Raw genomic sequence first — 23,636 nt, forward strand, 5'->3', positions numbered from 1 at the left:
CCACAAACAGGCCAAGTTTTCAGGATATCCCTACTTCAGCAAAGCTGGCTCAATTAGTGTCTCAGTATGACTGAGTCACTAATTGAGCCAGCTGTGCTGAAATAGGGATATCCTGAAAATCTGGCCTGTTTGTGGCCCTCGAGGACTGGAGTTGTGCAGGCCTGACTTACATTATATGTAGATGGTGGTTATTCCCAAAACATGACTTTGCTGGGTGTTCCCTGTAGAGTGGGTCAAGAAACACTGCCTTAATACCATCAGGGGATGATGTGAGTGTGTAACAGAGGTCAACATTTTGTAAAGTTCTTACCTTGTTATGTGCATGGAACAGTATATGCTCGAGTTACTAATATCAATCTAAGGCTGGTTCTATAGTGCCGGGGCGTGTTGCGCCGTGCGCGCACACGGCAGTTATAGATGGCTGAGGTTAGTCAGCCCTTCTATACAAGGGCCGCGCTTGCGCATGGCAGGGAGCGGGGAAAATCATCTTTTAGCGCCGCTACCGGCGCTGAATGTAGGTATATGCACGGCCACACAAACACTATATAACAGCCCTAAGGGTATTGACAATTTCAGTTGGTGCGAGAATAACGAAGGTCGAATATGATACCAAGGCCCCCGAAATGATTATCAAAGGAATGGCTACTAAATTGTTTGATTTATAGTGAAGAGTAGGTATCATTAATATACAATGCAAATAAGGAAATAAATATACCTACAAATAATTGGTTTGTGAACTGTAAATTAATTAACTCAGTGATAGTGCGCAACCAAAGTGCAAAAATCAACAAGGTAATATCCAATGGTAATAACCCAGAGGATTAAAATGTCTCTGGTAGGGAAATAGCAGCCTAGAGAACCTGCAAGTTCTTCTCAAAACTTGAAAGTCATATATGGTACAGAAACAATGATTCTCCTTCGTGCAGAGTTTAGGGAATAAAGTTGTTGATAAAAAAATATCCCATAACAGTTCCTTGAGTATTTAAATGGTGCGTGTTTAGCTCAGATCCTCTGGGAGTGAAGTAATGCTACAGAGTGAACAGAAAACCATAGCGCAACATGTTCGTTGCCCACAGTATCACCAAATATTCACAAGTGCCTACACTTTTTTTTTCTTGCAAGATATTTGTTAAAGCAGGAAGGTATTTTGCCAACAGGGACAACTCCTCCCTCTGTTTCTCGACTTGTTCACTCCCAATAGTTAGGTTTAGGACTCCCCTGGGATCCGTGTTAGATCCGTGCGGTTTGGCGTCAGAGCTGGGTGCAGCGGCTGGGTTTAGTTCAGATCGAGATCAGGGCAGGAGAGAGGCAGAATGGTCACTGGTCCGGGGTCAGGAGAGAGGACACCTTGGAAAAGCACTCCGGCGTGAAACGCGTAGGGGTTTTTCTATACCTCCGTTTATTACCCACGACAAAATAAATTCACTTTTATTGGAGCTCATCTCTCGACTGTCTTTCGGCTGGTAGTGCACCGCACTTGCATGTTTTTCTCCTTGTTTCAGTATTGTGTGGGCTTTGCACAGCGAGGTGTTCCCAATGACGTACAGAGCGGACGACGGGACTCATGAGCATGCGAGCGTACGGTGTTGTGGGAATTCCACTTTGACTGTTTTGGCACTAAGGCTGCGCTGATGTGCATTATTTGAAGACATGGATGACGCTGCTGTCTCTGGTCATCGTGTATGGTAACTAAAACAGATCTTTCAAATTTGAAGGTTCCAGGCAGGTGCTATCTTCCGTTAATAAGCGTTAGTATACATCTGTTGTCATTGAAGTCCAAGGGAGCTCTGGAATTTACATTCTATATTTCAAGTGCTATGTTTGAGTGATTTTTCCTTGCCCAACTCCTCTGAACACCAGAATCCACCCAGGACTATACATTATGATCACAATGAGACCTGATTCAAACTGGGTTTGTTCAAAGCAGTGTTCTTACCAATCAGCTACTCCAACCTATTACTACTGACAAATGTACAAAAAACAATATGTCCTGCAGTGGCCATGGTTTCCTATACTAGCCCAACTTGCAAACACAAAGCACAAATGCTGCAGAAGCCGAGAGCAGAGAATGCACCGATTTTCTGCAGGTTGTGGCAACTTTAATCAGTGCCAAAGTGCATTTCAACAAGTCTGAGTACAAAGTAAAGCCTTTTGGGCACCATTTGACATTCAGTACTGTATGGTATACGTATGTTATAAAATTAGAAATGCAGAGAGCACTTTGCATTCATTTTGGTTCAAATTGAAGTTTTATTTTTGTTCTAATAAATTTAACGAAAGCGTTCAGAAAACAAACATGAGTTTCGCACGGGAGTACAGTGTTAATATACACTGTTCAGGAAATAAATGGACCCCTTTTATTTTTTCCCCATTATATCTTGCAGAAAAGTCACTCAATTTTCATGAAAATGTGAGTAATTATAGGTCTGTCCCAGTATATTAATTACATTTAAGAATTATTTGATAATCTAATAAATATGCTTTGGAATTGGTGGTGGCATGATGATCTCGTCAAGTGCATAGTTATAAAATGGTGTTTCGCAAAGCAGATACGCACGGTATAAAGTGCTCAAGACGGAGAAAGAATTAGGGTCCAAAATGCTTACATAAAATGTTTCCTGATGGTCGCTAGGAAGTTTGAAAAAAAAGAATTTGTAAAACAACATATGGTTTAGGAGTGGGAGCTATTGGATCAGCGCGTTATCGATCATGCAATCAGACTATGGCGCTCTCGTCTTCGGGTGTGCTTCAGCAGGAGGACATTATGAACACACACGTTGAACTCAAACTTTATAGTAATCTTATGGTTTCAGATTAGATTACAATAATTTAACACATTTACGAGCTATGAAGGAAAATCTCCTATTTGTCGTTCAATGAACATGAACCTACCGCGGTGTATCTGGTACTTGTTGACTTAATACAGTGACATCAATTTAGTTAACACCAGTTAATTGTCTACATTGTGCTTCCTATATAGTGTTAATCTACATAACAGCCCTACAATTGTGAACATTTGCATGGGGATTGAGCGAGAAATAGATCAAATGCGATGAAAAGCGAAAGGGATCTCTTTTTCCTGAACATGATGTGTATTAGATTTTCAGACCACCTTTTCTTCTTCAGTAGAACAATGCAGTGAATGGACAATTTAAAGCTCAACAGTCTGAAAGATAATGATGTGATTGTCATAATTAGCACAGCTACAAATATGTTTGCCATTTGTTAAGATTAGGATGTTATAATTGAGATTATGGCAATTAGTGCAGTGCAGGACTTGGGTTACCACTAGAAATTGTTTATGAACTACGGTCCTAACCCAATGATCAAACCGGAGTCATGGATTTGTCTCGTCTCAGAAGTTTACACAGATGCAGTGCAGAATATTTAGGGGGCACCTTGTGCAGGGAAACGTTGGCATTCATCTACCTCAATAAAATAATAATTGGCATTCAAATACAAAAAAAAAATTCAGGGAGTAAAATATAACACGAAGTAAAGCACCTGATCAAACTAAAAAAAGCATATAAATTGCTTGACCACTATTCAATTGCTTAAATCTACTGCTATCAAGCCAACTACAGTAAATCTTTTTCCACCTTGTATGCTGTTCCAATAAAATGTATCACATCAAACGAACAATGTACAAATACAGTTTTTTCAGCCCAGAAACAGAAACTCCCCCTCCCCCCACCCCAAATAGAGTTTTAACCCTTTTTTAATTGGCTATGGGCCTGCCTCGCGCTAGAGGAATAGATTGCATTTGTATACAAGATTTATAAATGTTGATTATATTCAAGAGACGGTGTGAGTTTTCCTTCCCCTGTCTGAAAATCAGTCTCGCTCACATCCCTGAAAGGTATCAAATCCAGGATGTTCTGGCTGCAGCTTTGGCAAGAAGCAATTTCTACAATAAGGTGGATTGTTCTTCTCTGAGCAGCAGACTATTTTTCGAGGATGAGCAGGGGGCATATAAAAAAACAAGCTTACACCCAGGAGGGTAGAAATTATTATTTGGGTGGGGGTAGTGTACATACAAAATCAGTAACATACATTTCCATATTGTAAAAACCACCTGTTAACCCCATTGCAGCCAGAGAGGCCTGCAAAGCATATCAAGACTCTCTGGCAGCACATGGGTTAAGCATGCATGTTAAGCACGGAGGGGGATTGGGCACACCACCACTTCCACCCCCATATCAATTTTAGTGGGAGGGGGAGGGATTGTCTCTTTCATTAATGGAGTATAGATCATAGCACAAATATAGTTGTAAAAAGGGTGGCGTCTGATTACACAAAAATGTTTGAGGCACCTAAATATTCGGGGGAAACACAACATACAAAGAAGTGAAAATCCAATACATGGCGTATACAACCCCCTCACCGTCCATTGCAAAATAAATTTAAAAAAATCAATGGATACAAGGCGTGACCTCTCCCTGCAGCCTGGAATATGGGCAGTGCACCAAATGCACGATCGCAGCTTGGTGCAGATCACACCAGGCAGTTTGTTTTAAGAATGCAACCTTAGTAAGTAACACCTTCGTGTGGGGTTGATCTTTGTTGCTGCCGCTTTTAAGGGATTAACCACAAATCATAACATATTTGCCATAACAACCCCATATATAAGGCTCTGGTTCCCGTGCATGTTAGATCTGTCATGCTTTGACGTTGAAGGCGCACAAAAGAAAAACCGTCTTTGCCACAACCGACTCCATAGACACATGTGATCCTCTGGTCTGTGCACATCTCCATGTAGTGCAGCGGTTCCCCTTCCCCCAGCTTCCTCCTCCTCCTGTCTCCCTCCCTCAATGCCCCCAGGGCTTGCTGTGCACGCGCGGTTTATTCAGCTGCCCTCCATTCATAAAAAAAAAAAAGCAGCTCCGTTCGCACGAGCGCAACAGGTTAGGTTCCGGTCCCCATTCATAAAAAAAAAAAAAACTGGAGGCAGAGAATCTCTGCGCATGCGTTCTAGAACTCAGCGCCCACCCCATTCATAGAATTGTGCGGGGCCCGCTGCGCATGCGCCCTGGCGTTTATCCCTCCCATTCATAAAAAAGCAATTTTTCCCAGGGAGTTGCAACATCCAACGCGAAAAGGGAGCTGAGAGCAGAGGAGCTATGCAGCCCGGATCAATGGTTTCACAGAGGTTTTACGTGCACAGCCACTGACTTGCTCGGATTTTAGGATTACTGAGTCCCCTTTGAGAAATGATCCTTGATTCATTCTTCCAAGTAAGCCCAGCATTTGATCTGATTATTATTTTTTTTATTTTACATACTGGATTAAAAAAAAAAAAATTGGGGGCAGTGTTAGATTAAAAAAAATAAATCTGGTTGGGTCACGATGTACTCTGGATAGGATAGTGCCTTCGCCCTATCATGCTGTATGCGGGGCAGTGTGGTGGTTATAGAGCTGTAGGTTCCCTACACTTGGAAATCGTGCTGTTTTCTTTTACTGCTTTTAGGAAGCAGCTCGCGATCTGTCAAAGGGAGATCCCAGCTACCTCCCTGTGTTACTTGCATTGTAAATGCAGTAGTGCATGCAATCAGAATTGCCTGGGGGGTGTACATGGCTATTAGTCCAGACTGCTCTTTAGAAAGGATAGTGCTGATTTCAAGCTATGTGTCCTATTTTATGCGCCCACCAGCAAATAAACCAATTATGACCTCCCTACATAAGGATAAGCATTTCATCTAGTATCTCAACTTTCCGCATTTGCAACAAACATTCATTTTCACGCTGCCTGCACATAGCAAGGCGATTACATTATTTATCTGAGCCATTGACCTTTGATCTGTAATATTTTCTTGTCTTGCTAGAGGCCAGAATATGCATTTTTAGGAGTCGGATGGGAGATCCCCCAGCCCTTGCGTAGCCTATGATCGCGTCGAACTTGTCAGCTTTTTCAAGAAAGATCCAAATCCCCAGTTTTTTTGGCAGATTTTTTCCTTCTGATGACGCACTAGGTATTTGTGCTTCGCATCCAAAGGAACACACCAGACAATGTATTTCTGCTAGTGCGTAGAAGAGCTTTTCCCCCCTCTCTGCATCCCCACCTGTGACGTCACAGTGGATGGGGATATGATTTAGGGGATATAATATTCTGTACAGTCTGAAAATGTAGGAAATTGGGGGAAAACCACAAGGCACCAGATATAAGGCCCAGAGCTTGAAGTGCGCAGAAGGATTGCAGATACTGTCATTTTTATACCATGTGAAAAGACGTACTACAGGATTATTATTGGGGGGTTTTTGGGAGGGGGGGGGGGAAGAATCATGCGTGTATACAAAAGGTTCTTTTAATTTGGAGATTTTGTTTTACAAGGATAAATCTCCCTTGTATATTATTATTTTTGTTTTATTATGGCGACCGTGAAAAATGTGGACGTATATTGCTTTTGGGTGGGTAGCAGGTATGTGATTTGTAATAGATCTTGTATTAAAAAAAAAAAAAAAAAAAAGCAACAACCTGCTTTTAGGATTGAATGTAAAAATGGTATGTGTAGTGTATTACATTGGTAATTTGCTCTGCACTGGGTATTCCCTAGTGAAGGCCCTAGCTGTGATAACCGATTGAAGATTAAGTATAGATGTTGAGCATACTGTATAAATAAATAAGTGATCACCATTACTTGCTGTTTTTGCAGCTATTACCCGAATAACTGGTTATCTGGTTACTGTAAGCTGCATTACATCGCCTTAGACTTGAAACAGTGATTTCTGCTTAACATACTGCATGATCATGTTAATTTTATTTACATCAAATGTATGCATAAAGAGTGATAACAGAACAAATCAAGAAATATATGTTTAGTTTTCCGCCGCCCCTCCTCCCTCCTTCAAATGGCAGCATATTTAGAAATGACCCATTGCAGAAGCAGGGTTCTAGTGTACATAATACAGTGCTACAAGTGGCTGGTATCATCAAGGTGAGGTTTGAATGCTCAGGTTTACTGTATCTTTGAATAATGGGAACTGTTGTGCAGCTAAGGATGCAGAGTTATTGATTGCATTTGAGTATTCTTATATTGCAGTGTACCTGGTGCTTTGCAAGTACACACAGTCAGACATTTATAATGCATAAGAACTGTTGTCAAAGCAGAGTAAGTGCTAGTTCAGACATTTATGCAGTGAGCTGGCAGAGGCAATCTCGGCATTTAAGAGCTTACAATTTAAGCAGTAGCTATCATTGATAGAAAACGTTTTTGACAACATAAAAAAAATGCAACTTCATTCACTAGGTCATGCTGTGTAGAAGAATAGTTAATGAATAATAGTGAAAATCTGGTTGACCAGTAATCATGTTATTGGTCTTTAGCAGTGAATGTCCATTCAGCTGCTTGTGAAGCATCCTTCGTTACTGCTTTTCTGCATTATATGGTTTAATTGATTTGAAACATAAAATAAGATATTGTACATTTGATTATGTTCTCACACAATCATCCATCCTCCTGTCTTCCCAGTTGCCATACCAGAAAATACAGAGCATAGGTATTTTACCTTGTCAGTGCTGGAGTTACTTGCAACTCATTGCTTTGCTCTTTTGAATTCAAACCCTGTTTTATTTTTACGCTTCATATAAGATTGTCACAAATCTTAGCATTTTCTGATTTTGTCTTGATCTTCAAACGTGGCATCTTTTGGTCTGCGTTTTGATGTTCACACTCACCATTGTTTAGTCTATCCATTCACATCTATCTATTCAGCATATAGCTAATTATATAGCCATTCAAAGCTTGATTTATTGCAGGGTTCTCTGCCATTATCCATAGCAGATATTCATTCATGGACTTTTGCAGTTTTCTACATAGTAAGCATTTTACAAACTTTATAGATGCCAAGAGTGAGCTTCCTGATTTAGTGCAATCCCTTGTAAATGCTTTCACAGCTGCTCAGGAGTATCTACATTTCGTTCTCATTCACCATAAATAGTTCACCTATTTTTGTAAATTAGCCCTGATCGCTGCCAGCTAATTCTAATCTGAGTTCATAGATTGCACAGTGTTTTATTGGTTTACAATTTGCAGTGTTAATTTTTCCTGAGTGCTTTTTTTTCTCTACTGGCATATAAATGCTATAGAAGGGGGTTTATGGGCCTCCTATTTCAATCATATGAGCAGGAGGGGTATCAGATCATGCTGATGGAGGCTCTTGCAATGCATTGCTCTGCGTGGCTTGCACCTTCAATAGCAAAAGGTCTAAAGGTCCGTGGATTATTCTAGAGCAAACAAGTTGTACACAGCTACTCTGGATTTCAACATATTGTAAGAAAGTGTAGCTCTGTGGCTGATACTATACACCTCCTACATCAACTGTAGCCCCTTTCAGACTCACTTACCAGAACACCCTCCTACTGTCTCTGTACATTCTTCCTACTTACCAATTAGATTGTAAGCTCTTTGGGACAGGGACTCCTTTTCCTAATGTTCATTTTATGTCTGAAGCACTTCTTCTCATTATGTGTTATTTATATTATGTCTCGTGTATTACTGCTGTGAAGCGCTTTGCACATTAATGGCGCTATGCAAATAAAGCTATACATACTTTACGTATGTACATAAAATAGGAAATAAGATTTCTGCGTGCCTTACTTAAAACAAAAGGCCTCAAATGTAGCTTTGCAGAGCACAATAATTGATTGTGTCTTCTTGCTGTGATTCCTTTAAAGGTGTTTTTCACATTCTTGGGTATGATCACTTTTCCTGCTACTGGATTCAGTTTTAGTAACAAAAAATGACTATGCTTTGTCCTAACATTGGAAGACTGGGTGACAGGCAATATAAATATCTGTTCAGTCTCAAATTGTAGCAGTTCCTTTTTTTTTTTTCTTGTTTGTTTTTTTATCTTATCTTACAAGGGGGGGTCCAAAATGTGTATTTTTTTCCGGCAGTAGTTTTAAATACCGTCAGAACCTGCATCATATTGTAAAACGTGTGTGTGTGTGTGTGTGTGTGTGTGTGTGTGTGTGTGTGTGTGTGTGTGTGTGTGTGTGTGTGTGTGTGTGTTTTGTCACCTGAGTGTTATAATCCTGGAACCTTTTGGTTAGCAATATTTGCAATACAATCTTCATTCTTCAATTAGAGCAAAAAACAAACAAAATGTTACTGCTCCTAAGTAGGGATCCCAATAACTATTGTATATAGCACATATAGTTATATATTTTTTTTATATAATATTTTATTGCACTGTAGATTATATTGGTGCCTTACGAATACATGATGGTGATGATAACCTTTATCTTGGTGCTGCAAAGAACATATATTGTATGTGTTGTGCAACAATTTTAACCCTGTAGTACCATGCACACTGAAATGGCCAGATCATTGCTTCTCAATGCGTTTTCTGTGGTTCAGTCCAGTGTAGTCTGTTTAATAGCTGGCTTACTTTTAATTTGATAATATGGTGCCTTAACATGCAGGTCATAAACCGTATCATGTCAAAATCAGTTGGCAAGTCTCTTTATATAAGACCTGTAACATGTCAAACTTGACATAAATGAAACAGAAGGCTCAACTTCTGTTTGTGAGGGCAACAAACACCTCACCGACAGATGCAGCATCTGACCGTGCTATGATGTACACCCAAAGCCTTTCCTGAAAAGGGGTGACATATTTTAACCCTGTCAATGTCTAGCATCTTATCAGAGACGTGCCAAAAAGGATGTGAAGGTGTCAAAGCCACTGCATGCTGCTAGAGTGACCTATTGATACAAGTGTGAAGTGCTAAACTTGTTGCCTTTGATTTTGTGGTCTAGCTCAGGAGAGGGTGTGGCTTTTAGTGTTTGGTGCTCCCTACTACATTGGAAGACAGCGTGGCCAATGTTGGATTGACCAGAGAATTGTTACTGATGGAGAAGGAATGCATATGCAGACAACTTAATATTTTCACGTAACGCTGCCATGCATAATGGCATTCACATCTGTAATTATTGCAATTTATGAGGACCTTCCAATCCTTGTCCCCCCTTCGTATCGGAGACACAGTACATGTGCCCTTCGTGACATTTTTGGGAAATAAACCATGTTTCCCACTTCATAGTCGTGCAAAGCCTTAAATAAATGATGATTTTTTTTCCAATCGTATTCAATAGAACGTTTTTGACATATATGGTATGTGCCATCTTCATAGACTTTTTTCTACCACTTTATTTTGCCCAATATGATATTTGGTAATTTTATCTCAATCATATTTCTACACCATGGCTGGGTTCTATTTTACAACATCATATTGGCCTTGATAACATGGTTCTATGCAATGCATTACTGGATCCTCTATCAGCACAGGGGTTAAATATTTGTGCAGAAAATCATGCACACTGGCTTTCACTTACATACCATACAGTACATGGATTAAATATGAAAGAAAAGCTTTAATTGCTATTTCCCCATGAAAGCAGGATTTCACACTTGTCAATTAGTACACAATTCTAACATACCTATTTCTGATATCACACACACTGCATTGTCATGTTATATCAGTAATCTTGTTTGCTATAGGATATTCCGTTTTGGGAACAGAATTAACCAGACAAACAAATCCCTTGACTGTCTTTTGCGTCTTAGAGGGCGACACGTGGAGTTTCATTTGGGGAGGGGAGGTTTAGGGCACCCTGCTATAACAGCTGTCATTACAGATGTGGCTGCAGCGGAAACAGCAGCTCGTAAACTACTGTGAGTGTGGTTTTTGAGTCACCTGCTTTCCCATAGCCCCAGCGCGTTGCATATGTAATCTATCAGTGTATTGTTGGCTCATAAACATAATGAGAGACAGCTTCCTGTTTATGCAGCTAGGTGAAGACCTATTGCACTGTTGGTAGGGGGAGGATCTAATTTTCTGCATGATATTTGAGTTTGTTATTCCCCTTGTTAGGTGTGGCCTTTAATCTGTTGACCTGTTGCACTCACAATTTGCAATGCATTGCTGGTTTTCTGGCATTCTGGCAGCAAATGGGTTAAAGGGCCTTTAAACACGTTGAAGGTTTACAGCTCATTCTTTGCCAAGGGCTAATAATAATAATATTGGTTCCCAGAGCAATTTGAAGTGAAAATAATGTAAGAATCCTCTAACCTCCCCATCCACCCCCCCCCCCCCCCAATTATCCTGTAACCCATGTGCTGCTGGGTTTTATTGCTGTAGCACATGGCTGTGAAGTAAGATCACTGTAGAGTGAGGTAACTATTAAACAGGATAAAGGTTGTCACTTGACACACAGGTTTCCCTTTTAACTCCTTTCTTGCCAGTTTGGAGCGCGTTACAATCTCTTCAGGCTGTGGTTCTTCATGAGCTTGTATAAAGATTGTATATGTTTTTTTTAGAGCCAGACACATTTGCACCATTGGCACATAAACCGTGTAACGTCAAAGGCCACTCGTGTACCCACTCACCTGTCTTAAAGGGGTTCACGTATACCAGGCTCTAATCATTAAATAGTCACATTTGGGTAATGTAAATACATTACACAGATTAACAGAGATTTATTTGTAGCGCAGAATAAAGGGAGCAAAAATTATACGACGCAGAATTTGATGCCTCCCATTTTAATATGTATCATGCAACTTCTCCCTAATCACAAATTGCTGATGGGACAAAAGTGGAGCAAAGTGCTTCAATATGACACAAGATGAAAAATGTTTTTGTGACAATATTGCTGCAAGTGCCTTGACACATAGATCCCAGATAGATATGGCACTGCAGACACCTAAATCCTGGCCTCGCTACTTAGGGATATCCCTAATGTCACCAGAGAATTGCCAGCTTTAAGGACCACTAAAGTCCCCCCCTCAGGCAGGTCTTGCACGTGTAACAGTTGGCCATTAAAAGGTATCAACTTTACCCTACTTTTAATTTATTTATGAGAAACAGTCTTTTTATTCCAGAAATTACAACTCTCACTGATGTTTAGCATAGGTATTCTCAGACTTCACTGATAAAAATAAGCACATTTTTATTAAAATAAAACCTTTTTATCCAGAATCCCTCAATCTTACACGTTGTCTTTTTTAAAGGTAGATTTCTATGTTGTTCTAGTGGCTAACATAGTCTCCCCCTCCAGACACAAACCATTCACTGCAAGAACAGTTACTTGATGTGCACTATTCATATGATCTTGGTTGTTGACTCTGTATTGTAAAAGTAAAATCAGGCAGCAAACATGGTTGTTGTGAGTAAAACCTTCCACCCTGCAGATTAGAGTAAAGACAGAATGTATACTAGTGCTTCCACGTGACTCCTGGAAATCTCTAGCACAGGGAATAATACAATTAAGTAAGATTGTATGGCTCTCCACCTGTGGAACTAATTTATCTGTGAGAGCTTAGACCAGTGGTTTTCAACCCTTTTTTTTGGTTAAGGAACCCTATAATTATAGTGTGCAAATCTGCAGAACCCCGACCCTCTCTAATAGCGCATCTGAGATCAGATGCATTGTAAGGAACCCCAACCCTCTCTAATAGCGCGTCTGAGATCAGATGCATTGTAAGGAACCCCAACCCTCTCTAATAGCGCGTCTGAGATCAGATGCATTGTAAGGAACCCCAACCCTCTCTAATAGCGCATCTGAGATCAGATGCATTGTAAGGAACCCCAACCCTCTCTAATAGCGCGTCTGAGATCAGATGCATTGTAAGGAACCCCAACACTCTCCAATAGCGCGTCTGAGATCAGATGCATTGTAAGTTGATCTGTATTTGGTACCATTTTCAAATGATCTGAAACTTACAGGGAACCCTTTAGGCTAGGTCCCCTGTGGCACGCACTTCGGCGTGCTCGCCGCGCACAAGGCACAGCCCTCCTGTGGGGCAGGCCCCAGTCGGCGTGTGTGCATGCGCGTACAAGCCGCAATGCGCAACCTAGGACAAGACTTTTGGCGCGGTGGCCGAGCATTGGCCACGTCACGGCGGTAGTTCAGCCAATGAGGGCAACCAGCCGTGTGACATCATGGCCGCCACCCCAGTCGCGAGTGATCTGAAGTCCATCAGATCGCTCAGCTGGAGGCGGAGAGCGCCGGGAGGTGCTGCGGCGCGCGCACTGGAGCCGTAGCCTAAGGGACAGCCAGGGAACTCGAGGATTCCTAGGAACCCCTGTGGGAAAAACACTGACACTTATTTAATAGGGTGACACCTACAAAGTTTATATGGAGCAATGTCTTGTGACTCCATCAGTGTTCACTTTACTGTAGTTCTGCCACTTACTTTAACTATTGATTAAACACGTTATGGACATTATGCAAGACCTGCGTTGCCCATTGTGCAAATCCTAATAACCTATTTTATATGCTTATCCTGTGTTGGACACTTTATAATACTCTCCATGAAATCGTGCCAAGTCTGTAGAGAAGCAGGGATGAAAGCGTTAAACAGAAGGCGCTGTTTTGAAGCTTTGGGACTGGGTGTTCAGCTATTCAGAAAAGTGACAATTCACCTGCAAATCTTCCTTCTCAAGTCTTTGACTACAAAAGGTTTTTTTTTGTTCTTCACACTGCAACTTGAAAGGTTTCTTTTTAACCTCTATGTAGCTGGTGATGCAGGGTGTGCAGCAGCTGCAATAACATTACCTTCAGTACAGAGCTGTGTGTTTCCTCATTGTCTCTACAAGGGCAGGCTGCAATGTTGAAGAAATGTCATCACTGTTTACTCTGATTCAGAAAACTTGCTGAATTTCTCCACTTGGTCGTGTGCCACATAGGACAACGGATTGTGTCTTCTTCATAAGCTTACAATGTAATGGCCCTTAATAAAAACCCCAGTTACTGGTCAAAGGCTGTTCTTCACTAAGCGCAGGTGAGGGGTACTGCACCGCAATCGGGCGTTGGTTGCCATTGACTTGAATACCAGTTACATCGTATCAGAGTGCGATACACTGCATTGGAGCATAGTCCATTTCTCCAAAGTGTGTGTGTGTGTGTGTGTGTGTATATCTATATATATATATATATATACAGTATCTCTATCTCTGTATGTCAATATTATGGCAAAGCTCTGTGGTAGAAATAATCATAGAGTATGAGAGAATGTGTGCCCTAAATCAGAGGTACGCAAATTGGGGGGGGGGAGCGCAAAATTTTCTGAGGGGGGGGGGCGGCGCTTACAGAGGCCCCGCACTCTTCCCCACAACATTTAACTTAATGCCAGTGGAGCGTGCAAGGCTTCTGTATAGTCTCCTACCTGCTCTCCGGTGGTTTATGATGACGTCATAAACGCCGGAGAAAAGGTAAGGGGGGGGGGGGAGGGGAGAGCAGGCAGGGGGGTGCAGATAAAAAAGTTTGTTCACCCCTGCTCTAAACATATGAAGGTAGGGAGTCTTTGTAACATGTAACGCTTAGTTTAAAAGTAACATCGTCTTGGTAAGTGTATGTATTGTTACCCTCGCACTTTGACCGCTGACCCTAGTGATCCACTTGCTTATGGCATCAGCATTTGAACTACACAAAGGCAGTATGTTACATTTCCATGCAGTACTCAACACTTCCGAGGATCACTTCTGCTTTAAAACTGGATTTGCCAACATATAGTTGCGTTGCAATAAAGTGAAAGCACTCACTCATGTAATAAACTTGCATGATTTGTTTAATTGGCGATATAATAAACAGATGTGCTAATTTTAGTATTTAAAGTCTTTTTAGCACAAGGTAACAGCAAACCCCATGCAATATACACTACATGCGTTAGGAAATGCTCTACAAAAGCCTAACTGAGAGAATTATTCTCCCACATACTACAACGTTTAAGGGATAAGGACAAATATTAATTAACCCCATTCACTGTCCAAAGGGCCTGCAACACCATTAACGTAGCTTCGTGAATGTGGCCCTAAGTTTGGACTGCCCCTTTAAGTCGCTGTCAAACAGGATTCACAAATAAAAGGTCGCTCGACAAGGAAATGCTACGTCTCATAGAAAACAATGTGCACTTTCTAAATTGGAGCCAGGCTGTATCCGCTCTTTGATTTAAGCTTAGTTGCTTCCTGTGCTCCTTTGACTTGCATAGCTGTTGGGTAACTGGATAGGTTCCAATTCTGAACTGCTCTCTTTCGACGAAATTAGAAACTAAAGCAATATCGAGTTAGTCATCCTAGTAAACTGCAGTCATTTTTGGCGTTCTGATTCATAACTATGGATGTTCAGCTCCATTAGACTTTGCCGTCTTAGACAGGTACTTGCATCGTGCGCGCGCGTGTGTGTGTGTGTGTGTGTGTGTGTGTGTGTGTGTGTGTGTGTGTGTGATTTGCCCAAAAAGTAATTAGTAGAAGAGGGAAAAGTGGGAAGTTGCAGAGAAATATATTAAAATTGCAATCCATGCTATTGTATTGTACAGAACATTTAATAATTTTTAAAATATCCTGCCTACCAAATTGTACTTGTAACACTTGTAGAGCTGTGTGTGTGTGTGTGTGTGTGTGTGTGTGTGTGTGTGTGTGTGTGTGTGTGTGTGTGTGTGTGTGTGTGTGTGTGTGTGTGTGTGTGTGTGTGTGTGTGTGTGTGTGTGTGTGTGTGTGTGTGTGTTTTGTTTTGATCACTAAATGTGTCTTAAGAGTGCAGAATTTAATTTATAAAGTAGTTTAATTTTACAGTATTCATAGCATAAAGCTTTTTGCTGTATGACATTTTAACAGTATTTTAGTCCTCCTAGTTTTTTATTCTTCTATAAAGAAGCAAGGTATTCTGTATAACTATTTCTTTTTACTAGTAGAATATCCTAACTGAAAAGGGTGCCTGGAACGCATTGCTCTATAACAGGGGTGCTCAAGGTGAATCCTTAAGGGCTGTCAAAGGGTACATTTGAGTACTACTGCTCTAATAATATAATATAAGCCTCTTTAGGAGATCAGGCAATAAGGAACCGTACTACAGTATGATGGGTTTTTTTTTTTTTTGCTTTTTGGCCAAGTGAATACATTTATGCATTAATTAAAATCTCACTGGTGATTTGAAAAGATACTTGAAGTCAGAAACCGATTGTAAAATGTTGTCTGTTTTCTGTTTTGCAGGAGTTTTAAGAAGCAAAGTATCGAGAACTGGTGGTGAATAGGTCAATGGATTCCAGAATTCCTCACAGCATCACGGTTGTCCCAAACGCAGCCATGGTACAGCCCCTGCTGGATGGCCGGGTACCTTATGGAAGGTTACAGCACCCGCTCACCATCCTGCCCATCGACCAGATGAAAACCACCCACCTTGAAAACGATTACATTGACAACCCGGCCCTGAGCCAGCTGGCCAATCAGAAACTCGGCAGGGGTCCCCATGAACCCATGCTCATCAATCAGCACCTGCAGAGGTGTGAAGCAGACATCACACACCCCTGGATATCATTCAGCGGGAGACCCAGCTCAATTAGCAGCAGCAGTAGCACCTCCTCAGATCAGAGACTCTTGGACCACATGGCTCCACCTCCAGTGGTGGACCAGTCCCCACCAAGGGCAGTAAGGATACAGCCTAAAGTGATTAACTGCAAGCCTCAGGATGTGAAGGGACCCATGGCCCAGGAGTTGGACAAGCACTTCTTGCTCTGTGAGGCCTGTGGAAAGTGCAAATGCAAAGACTGCACCACACCTCGGACCTTGCCTTCTTGCTGGGTTTGCAACCAGGAATGTCTGTGCTCAGCCAAGAATCTGGTCAACTACTCTACCTGCATGTGTCTCGTCAAGGGGGTCTTCTACCACTGCACCAACGAAGATGACGAGGGCTCCTGCGCAGACAACCCGTGCTCCTGCTCCCAGTCTAACTGCTGCGCTCGCTGGTCCTTCATGGGCGCCCTATCCCTGGTCCTGCCTTGCCTGCTTTGCTATCTGCCTGCTACCGGCTGTGTCAAACTGTCCCAGAAATGCTACGACCAAGCTAGCCGACCTGGGTGTCGGTGCAAAAACACAAATAGCGTCATCTGCAAAGCGCCAGATGCAAAAGTCGGCAATCCGGAGAAGCCCTTCTGATGGGTTCTGTTTTGTGAACTGTTACAGTACAAGGATGCATCCTATACATTACAGGAAACTAAAGCAAAAAGACACTCGGCGGGATAAGGCTTTAATTAGCATTCATTAATTAAAGTGGCCCGGCAAGACTTAGTATTTGACAGAAGGAAAGCAGGAAATGCATTGTGTCTCTTGCTGCTGTGTACCGTTTCCAAATCCTGTGTTGAAATATCAAATAAGATTGGTGTGCTAAATAGGGAGCAGTGCTATCTCTAGAGTATGGGTGCTCAGCTCCAGATCTCTAGACCCTCCGATTGGTCACGTGTTAAGGATATCCCAGTTTTCGCACAGGTGGCTCAGTCTTCGACAAAGCCACTTTTTTGAGTCGCCTGTGCTGTAGCTGGGATATCCTTTAAAGCCAGACCTGTAGGGGAGTCTTGAAGACTGAAGTTGAGCACCTCCTGCTCTTGGTAACCATGGAGCCCGGAAGCTGCTGGCTCCCTTGTTCTTTGCCTGCAGCTACCACCTGTAGCATATTGGTGGCAGAAAGCAGGCTTGTTTGTCATTCCTCAGTTTCATGCCGGGAGCGAGTCGGCTCCAGTTCTATTTTACATACTGATGTCTTTGTTTTTAAGCTCAAAGCTCCATGCCACGGCACATCCACACGTGTCATTAACATGTGGTTGTCCTACAAAGAGTTTGGTTTTGTAACTTTTTTTTGTCTGTGGATTGTTCTTGTCAGTTTCCTTTGGTGTGTTTTTATTTGTATATCTGTTTGTTTGTTTTTTTTTTTTGGGGGGGGGGTCGGCTGATGAAGGCTAAGTGGGCGAAAACGAGACAGCGATTGCCATAGATCTTCTGCAAACCCTGTTCCCGTAGCTGTGTTGAAGCCCCTTCTTCATAATCGTATGGGATCCTGTGGCCATTCTCCTCCATCCTTTCTACAGCTATTGAGGGGTGGGGGGGGGGGGCGGGGGGTTAAACCTTATTTAATTTTTTTTAAATCATCAGTTCCTTAACTTTTTGAAAGAAATGTGATCATCAGCCTTGCTAATTGCTGTGTTGTCCCGATTGTCCGAGTGATAGTGTTAGCCAATGGTAATTATCCAGTCGGTCACATGGCCAAAGAATTCTCATTGTTCATCAGTTTGCCCCTCTGATGCTTTTAGGGCCTGGGGTATATAGCGGAGGAATACATCCTAGCCCTGCTCTAGTAGTTTGGGGTTGAGAATTGACCGTACAGAGACTGGGAACATACAAGCACAATATATCCAATGTAACCAGATACAACAGAAATATTTTGTTTAAAGGGAACAGGACAATTAAGGGACATTTAAAAAAAAAAAAAAAACTAAAAAAAAAACACATTTTATTGTAATTATTCAGCAAAATGAAACTTGCATGTAGCCTTTTTTTGGGGGGGGGGGGAGGATTCCACTGCTGCTGCTCTACCTTACCCCTTCTGTAAAATAGTGTCTGTATATCTGTGTAAATATACATAGAGAGATACAAAGAAAATGTCTATTTTAGTGTTAAATGAGTACTGGGTAAAGTCTGGGGAGTGTATATGGAAAGTCACCCACTTTTTTTTTTTTTTTTATTATAAAAATAAGTTCATTATGCTTAATTGCGCACTCCTACAAGGGTGAGTGCAAATGTCCCTTAAGATGCAGTAGCCCATTTCTGTATGCAAAGATTAGGTGCTAGCAAGATCATTTGGCTTCAGTGTTGAAAGGGGAATTTTCATCCGCATATAAATATTAGTTTGCTGAAATGTTGCCCTCAAACCGTTCAAAAGGGTTTCAGACTAGTTACAGGGGTGGGCAACTCCAGCCCACAAGGGCCACCAACAGGTCAGGTTTTTAGGATACACCTGCATCAGCACAGGTGGTTCAATGACTATCAGTGCTGAAGCGGGGATGTCCTGGAAACCTGACTTGTTGGTGGCCCTTGAAGACTGAATTTGCCACCATAACCCCCCCCCCCCCCGCTCTAGTGCAACATTTTGTTTTGTTTTTTGTAATTTACATTTCAGAAGCAGATCATGACATCCTTAAGGGTTAAAGGTACAATCTGTCAGAACCATTCGCAGAACCCTTATCGAACCTGCTTTTTTTTCTTCTGCAGCAATTAAGCTTCATTCTACAATTTTAAAGCTGGCTTTATGCCTGTTGCTTTTTGCCTTTGAAAAAAAGCACCACAACATTTTGCTTTGTTCTGCAATCAAATGGGCAAACGTCAAAATTAATATGTACATATCCATCGATGACAAAAATAGGAAAGGCTTTGTGTTGCCTGCCATTGTCAAGTTTAACACCCTTCTTTTAACATTGCTGCATACATAGCACTTTGTGGTTTGTTAGAAATAGTGTATTTATTTGTTTTTATTTAATGAGAAGGTTGGAGAGGGCTTGCATATCCGACGAAGGTACAAATACCCTTCATTTTATATCTGCATGAGACTTCCCCTTCACAACTGTAAACTGAGCAGTAATCTCAAGATTAACGCAATACATATTGCAATGAGCTTCTTTCACTTGGTTTATTGACAGGTCATAGTGTATTTCAAATTTTGATTTGACGTTTTACTAAAAAGGGCAAATGGCAGATTTAATCCACTTGCACAGCAATGCGTGGCTGGCACATGTGGCAGCGATGGGTTAAGTTACAGGAAAGGCGATCCTGCATCATTATTTATTAAAAAAAAAAAAAAGAAAGAAACATGGCCTTGTTTTTGTGCTGAGATTGATCACTTTTTTGATCTACCAATAAAAACAGCCTGGGTTTTTGGGGTTGTGGACACGTAATAGGCTAGCAGTGTATGAAACTGGGCCTGGTCCCTTAACAACCAGTCTTGATTTGCCATGTAAACATTGGAAGTGTAGTTATCAGAAACTCTTTAACCCAGGGGAGGCCAACTACTGTCCTCAAGGCCCACCAACAGGTCAGGTTTTCAGGATATCCCTGCTTCAGGGAATTGGTGGCTCAGTCAACGAATGAGTTACCTGTGCTGAATCAGGGATGTCCTGAAAACCTGACCTGTTGGTGGCCCTTGAGGACAGTAGTTGGCCAACCCTGGGTTAAAGACTTTCTGATAACTACACTTCCAATGGTTACATGGCAAATCAAGACTGGTTGCTAAGGGACCAGCTTTAACCCCTTGAGAGCCAGAGATTTTGCAATGCATTGCTGGACCATCTGGTATTCAGGGGTGAAATAAATAAGTCACAAAGAGGGGGGCCTGCCTCACTTTTTAATATACAATTTGTCACATAAGCAGACCTGTGAAATCCAACTGTTGTCTAACATTAATGGCATCATAGAGTTCAATGGAGTCTCACTCCTTCATATTCATACCATTTTAAATTAAATCCCATTATGTTTGGTTAAAAAAAAACAAATCTCATTCATTTAAATCTGGAGACTTTGACAGCTCCTACAAAAGCCCAAGTTGTTTAAGAATTGAAGCCCATTGGTGCTGAAGGAACCTGCAATGGAGCCAATCGTGGGTTTGAAGCTATTCTACTGAACTCACTGCAGCTTCCTCCAAGCACAACATAAAGAGATTGAGCCTGATACTCTAGGTGTAAGCAGAACCCAGTAGGGATAACACATTTATATAGTTGCAGGTTTGGCTCAGTGCTGCTAAGCTGTCCCGCCTTTTATTTGTCAGGCCTATGTATGTGCTGCCATAAACATAAAAAAAATCATTTTGAAATGCCTTTGTCAGTAACGAATGTGTAATTTGTTCACAGCCAGCATTATGATGTTAATCTTGTGATTTAAAAAATATAATAATAATGTTGTTTAAAGATTCTCCCATTCACCCCACAGAAGAAATATACGCCAATGGTTTCCTTTGTATAGAATATTTATTTTGAAGCTCTATTTTAATAGTATTTATTTTAGAAAAGTCTACTATTGTAAGAGTTCTTCTGTTTGTGAAGAAAAAATACAAGTTAAAAACTGAATGTACTGATCTAGAAATATATATATATATATATATATAATTATATATTGTTAAATATACAAATGGCTCCTGTATTTCTTGACTTTTTTTACTTCCTTTTTATTCGTGTGTGTGTGTGTGTGTGTGTATCGGTACCGTGTTAGCCGAGCTTAATAATCAAAAACGAATAGACGATACCGTTCTGTGGCTAACGAAATGCTTTTATTTGTGCGAGCTTTCGAGATACACTGATCTCTTATTCTGGCGATGTTACATTGAATGAAGCCAAAAAATGGGTTTTTACTTTAAAACAGTGCATACTGGAATGTGATCTGTGATTTTAAACTTTATTGAATATATGTATATGTGTGTGTGTGTGTGTGTGTGTGTGTGTGTGTGTATATGTATGTATGTATGTATGTATGTATGTATATATATATATATTGTGTGTATATGTATGTATGTATGTATGTATATATATATTGTGTGTATATGTATGTATGTATGTATGTATATATATATTGTGTGTATATGTATGTATGTATGTATGTATATATATATTGTGTGTATATGTATGTATGTATGTATATATATATATATTGTGTGTATATGTATGTATGTATGTATGTATGTATGTATATATATATTGTGTGTATATGTATGTATGTATATATATATATATATATTGTGTGTATATGTATGTATGTATGTATGTATGTATGTATGTATATATATATATAATGTGTGTATATGTATTTCTCATGTCCGGGTTTTGTGGTGCTGAGTGCCGCACCCGGTCCTAGTTTACTAGCGGGACAAAAGCAGGATTGGGCCCCGGCAGCAGCTCTGCTCATCATGATGTTCCGGGGAGCTGCTGAGGCACGTGATGGCTGGGGGGGGGAGAGAGAGTGATGCAGAGAGCATCAGTACTGTGCCCGTGCTTGCTCTCCGTGAGGTCTGGGGGGGAGAGAGAGTGATGCAGAGAGCATCAGTACTGTGCCCGTGCTTGCTCTCCGTGAGGTCTGGGGGGGAGAGAGAGTGATGCAGAGAGCATCAGTACTGTGCCCGTGCTTGCTCTCCGTGAGGTCTGGGGGGGAGAGAGAGTGATGCAGAGAGCATCAGTACTGTGCCCGTGCTTGCTCTCCGTGAGGTCTGGGAGAGATAGTGATGCAGAGAGCATCAGTACTGTGCCCGTGCTTGCTCTCCGTGAGGTCTGGGGGGGGAGAGAGAGAGTGATGCAGAGAGCATCAGTACTGTGCCCGTGCTTGCTCTCCGTGAGGTCTGGGGGGGAGAGAGAGAGTGATGCAGAGAGCATCAGTACTGTGCCCGTGCTTGCTCTCCGTGAGGTCTGGGGGAGAGAGAGAGTGATGCAGAGAGCATCAGTACTGTGCCCGTGCTTGCTCTCCGTGAGGTCTGGGGGAGAGAGAGAGTGATGCAGAGAGCATCAGTACTGTGCCCGTGCTTGCTCTCCGTGAGGTCTGGGGGGGAGAGAGAGTGATGCAGAGAGCATCAGTACTGTGCCCGTGCTTGCTCTCCGTGAGGTCTGGGGGGGAGAGAGAGTGATGCAGAGAGCATCAGTACTGTGCCCGTGCTTGCTCTCCGTGAGGTCTGGGGGGGAGAGAGAGTGATGCAGAGAGCATCAGTACTGTGCCCGTGCTTGCTCTCCGTGAGGTCTGGGGGGGAGAGAGAGTGATGCAGAGAGCATCAGTACTGTGCCCGTGCTTGCTCTCCGTGAGGTCTGGGAGAGATAGTGATGCAGAGAGCATCAGTACTGTGCCCGTGCTTGCTCTCCGTGAGGTCTGGGGGGGGAGAGAGAGAGTGATGCAGAGAGCATCAGTACTGTGCCCGTGCTTGCTCTCCGTGAGGTCTGGGGGGGAGAGAGAGAGTGATGCAGAGAGCATCAGTACTGTGCCCGTGCTTGCTCTCCGTGAGGTCTGGGGGAGAGAGAGAGTGATGCAGAGAGCATCAGTACTGTGCCCGTGCTTGCTCTCCGTGAGGTCTGGGGGGGGGGGAGAGAGAGTGATGCAGGGAGCATCAGTACTGTGCCCGTGCTTGCTCTCCGTGAGGTCTGGGGGGAGAGAGAGTGATGCAGAGAGCATCAGTACTGTGCCCGTGCTTGCTCTCCGTGAGGTCTGGGGGAGAGAGAGAGTGATGCAGAGAGCATCAGTACTGTGCCCGTGCTTGCTCTCCGTGAGGTCTGGGGGAGAGAGAGAGTGATGCAGAGAGCATCAGTACTGTGCCCGTGCTTGCTCTCCGTGAGGTCTGGGGGGGAGAGAGAGTGATGCAGAGAGCATCAGTACTGTGCCCGTGCTTGCTCTCCGTGAGGTCTGGGGGGGAGAGAGAGTGATGCAGAGAGCATCAGTACTGTGCCCGTGCTTGCTCTCCGTGAGGTCTGGGGGGGAGAGAGAGTGATGCAGAGAGCATCAGTACTGTGCCCGTGCTTGCTCTCCGTGAGGTCTGGGGGGGAGAGAGAGTGATGCAGAGAGCATCAGTACTGTGCCCGTGCTTGCTCTCCGTGAGGTCTGGGGGAGAGAGAGAGTGATGCAGGGAGCATCAGTACTGTGCCCGTGCTTGCTCTCCGTGAGGTCTGGGGGGGAGAGAGAGTGATGCAGAGAGCATCAGTACTGTGCCCGTGCTTGCTCTCCGTGAGGTCTGGGAGAGAGAGTGATGCAGAGAGCATCAGTACTGTGCCCGTGCTTGCTCTCCGTGAGGTCTGGGGGAGAGAGAGAGTGATGCAGAGAGCATCAGTACTGTGCCCGTGCTTGCTCTCAGTGAGGTC

At 42.5% G+C, this 23,636-nt stretch overlaps 1 protein-coding gene across 2 annotated transcripts; it reads left to right on the forward strand.

Annotated features, from left to right (window-relative positions):
- Window positions 1-5,076: 5,076 nt before the first annotated feature.
- Window positions 5,077-17,882, forward strand: SPRY4 (sprouty RTK signaling antagonist 4). Of its 2 annotated transcripts, none has more exons than XM_075601067.1 (2): window positions 5,077-5,234; window positions 15,988-17,882. In XM_075601067.1, the coding sequence occupies exon 2, from the start codon at window positions 16,033-16,035 to the stop codon at window positions 16,927-16,929; it is 897 nt and encodes a 298-aa protein (XP_075457182.1). In that variant the 5' UTR covers window positions 5,077-5,234; window positions 15,988-16,032; the 3' UTR covers window positions 16,930-17,882. The 2 variants fall into 2 exon arrangements, with proteins under 2 accessions (XP_075457182.1, XP_075457183.1); XM_075601068.1 differs by lacking the exon at window positions 5,077-5,234 and adding an exon at window positions 15,001-15,152.
- The last annotated feature ends 5,754 nt before the right edge of the window (window positions 17,883-23,636 follow it).

Source organism: Ascaphus truei, chromosome 5, assembly GCF_040206685.1.
Source record: "Ascaphus truei isolate aAscTru1 chromosome 5, aAscTru1.hap1, whole genome shotgun sequence".
NCBI classification, from domain to species: Eukaryota; Metazoa; Chordata; class Amphibia; order Anura; family Ascaphidae; genus Ascaphus; species Ascaphus truei.

What these genes read in the sequence shown, in the direction of transcription:
- SPRY4 (XM_075601067.1), top strand. Translation starts at nt 16,033, where the DNA reads ATGGATTCCAGAATTCCTCACAGCATCACGGTTGTCCCAAACGCAGCC.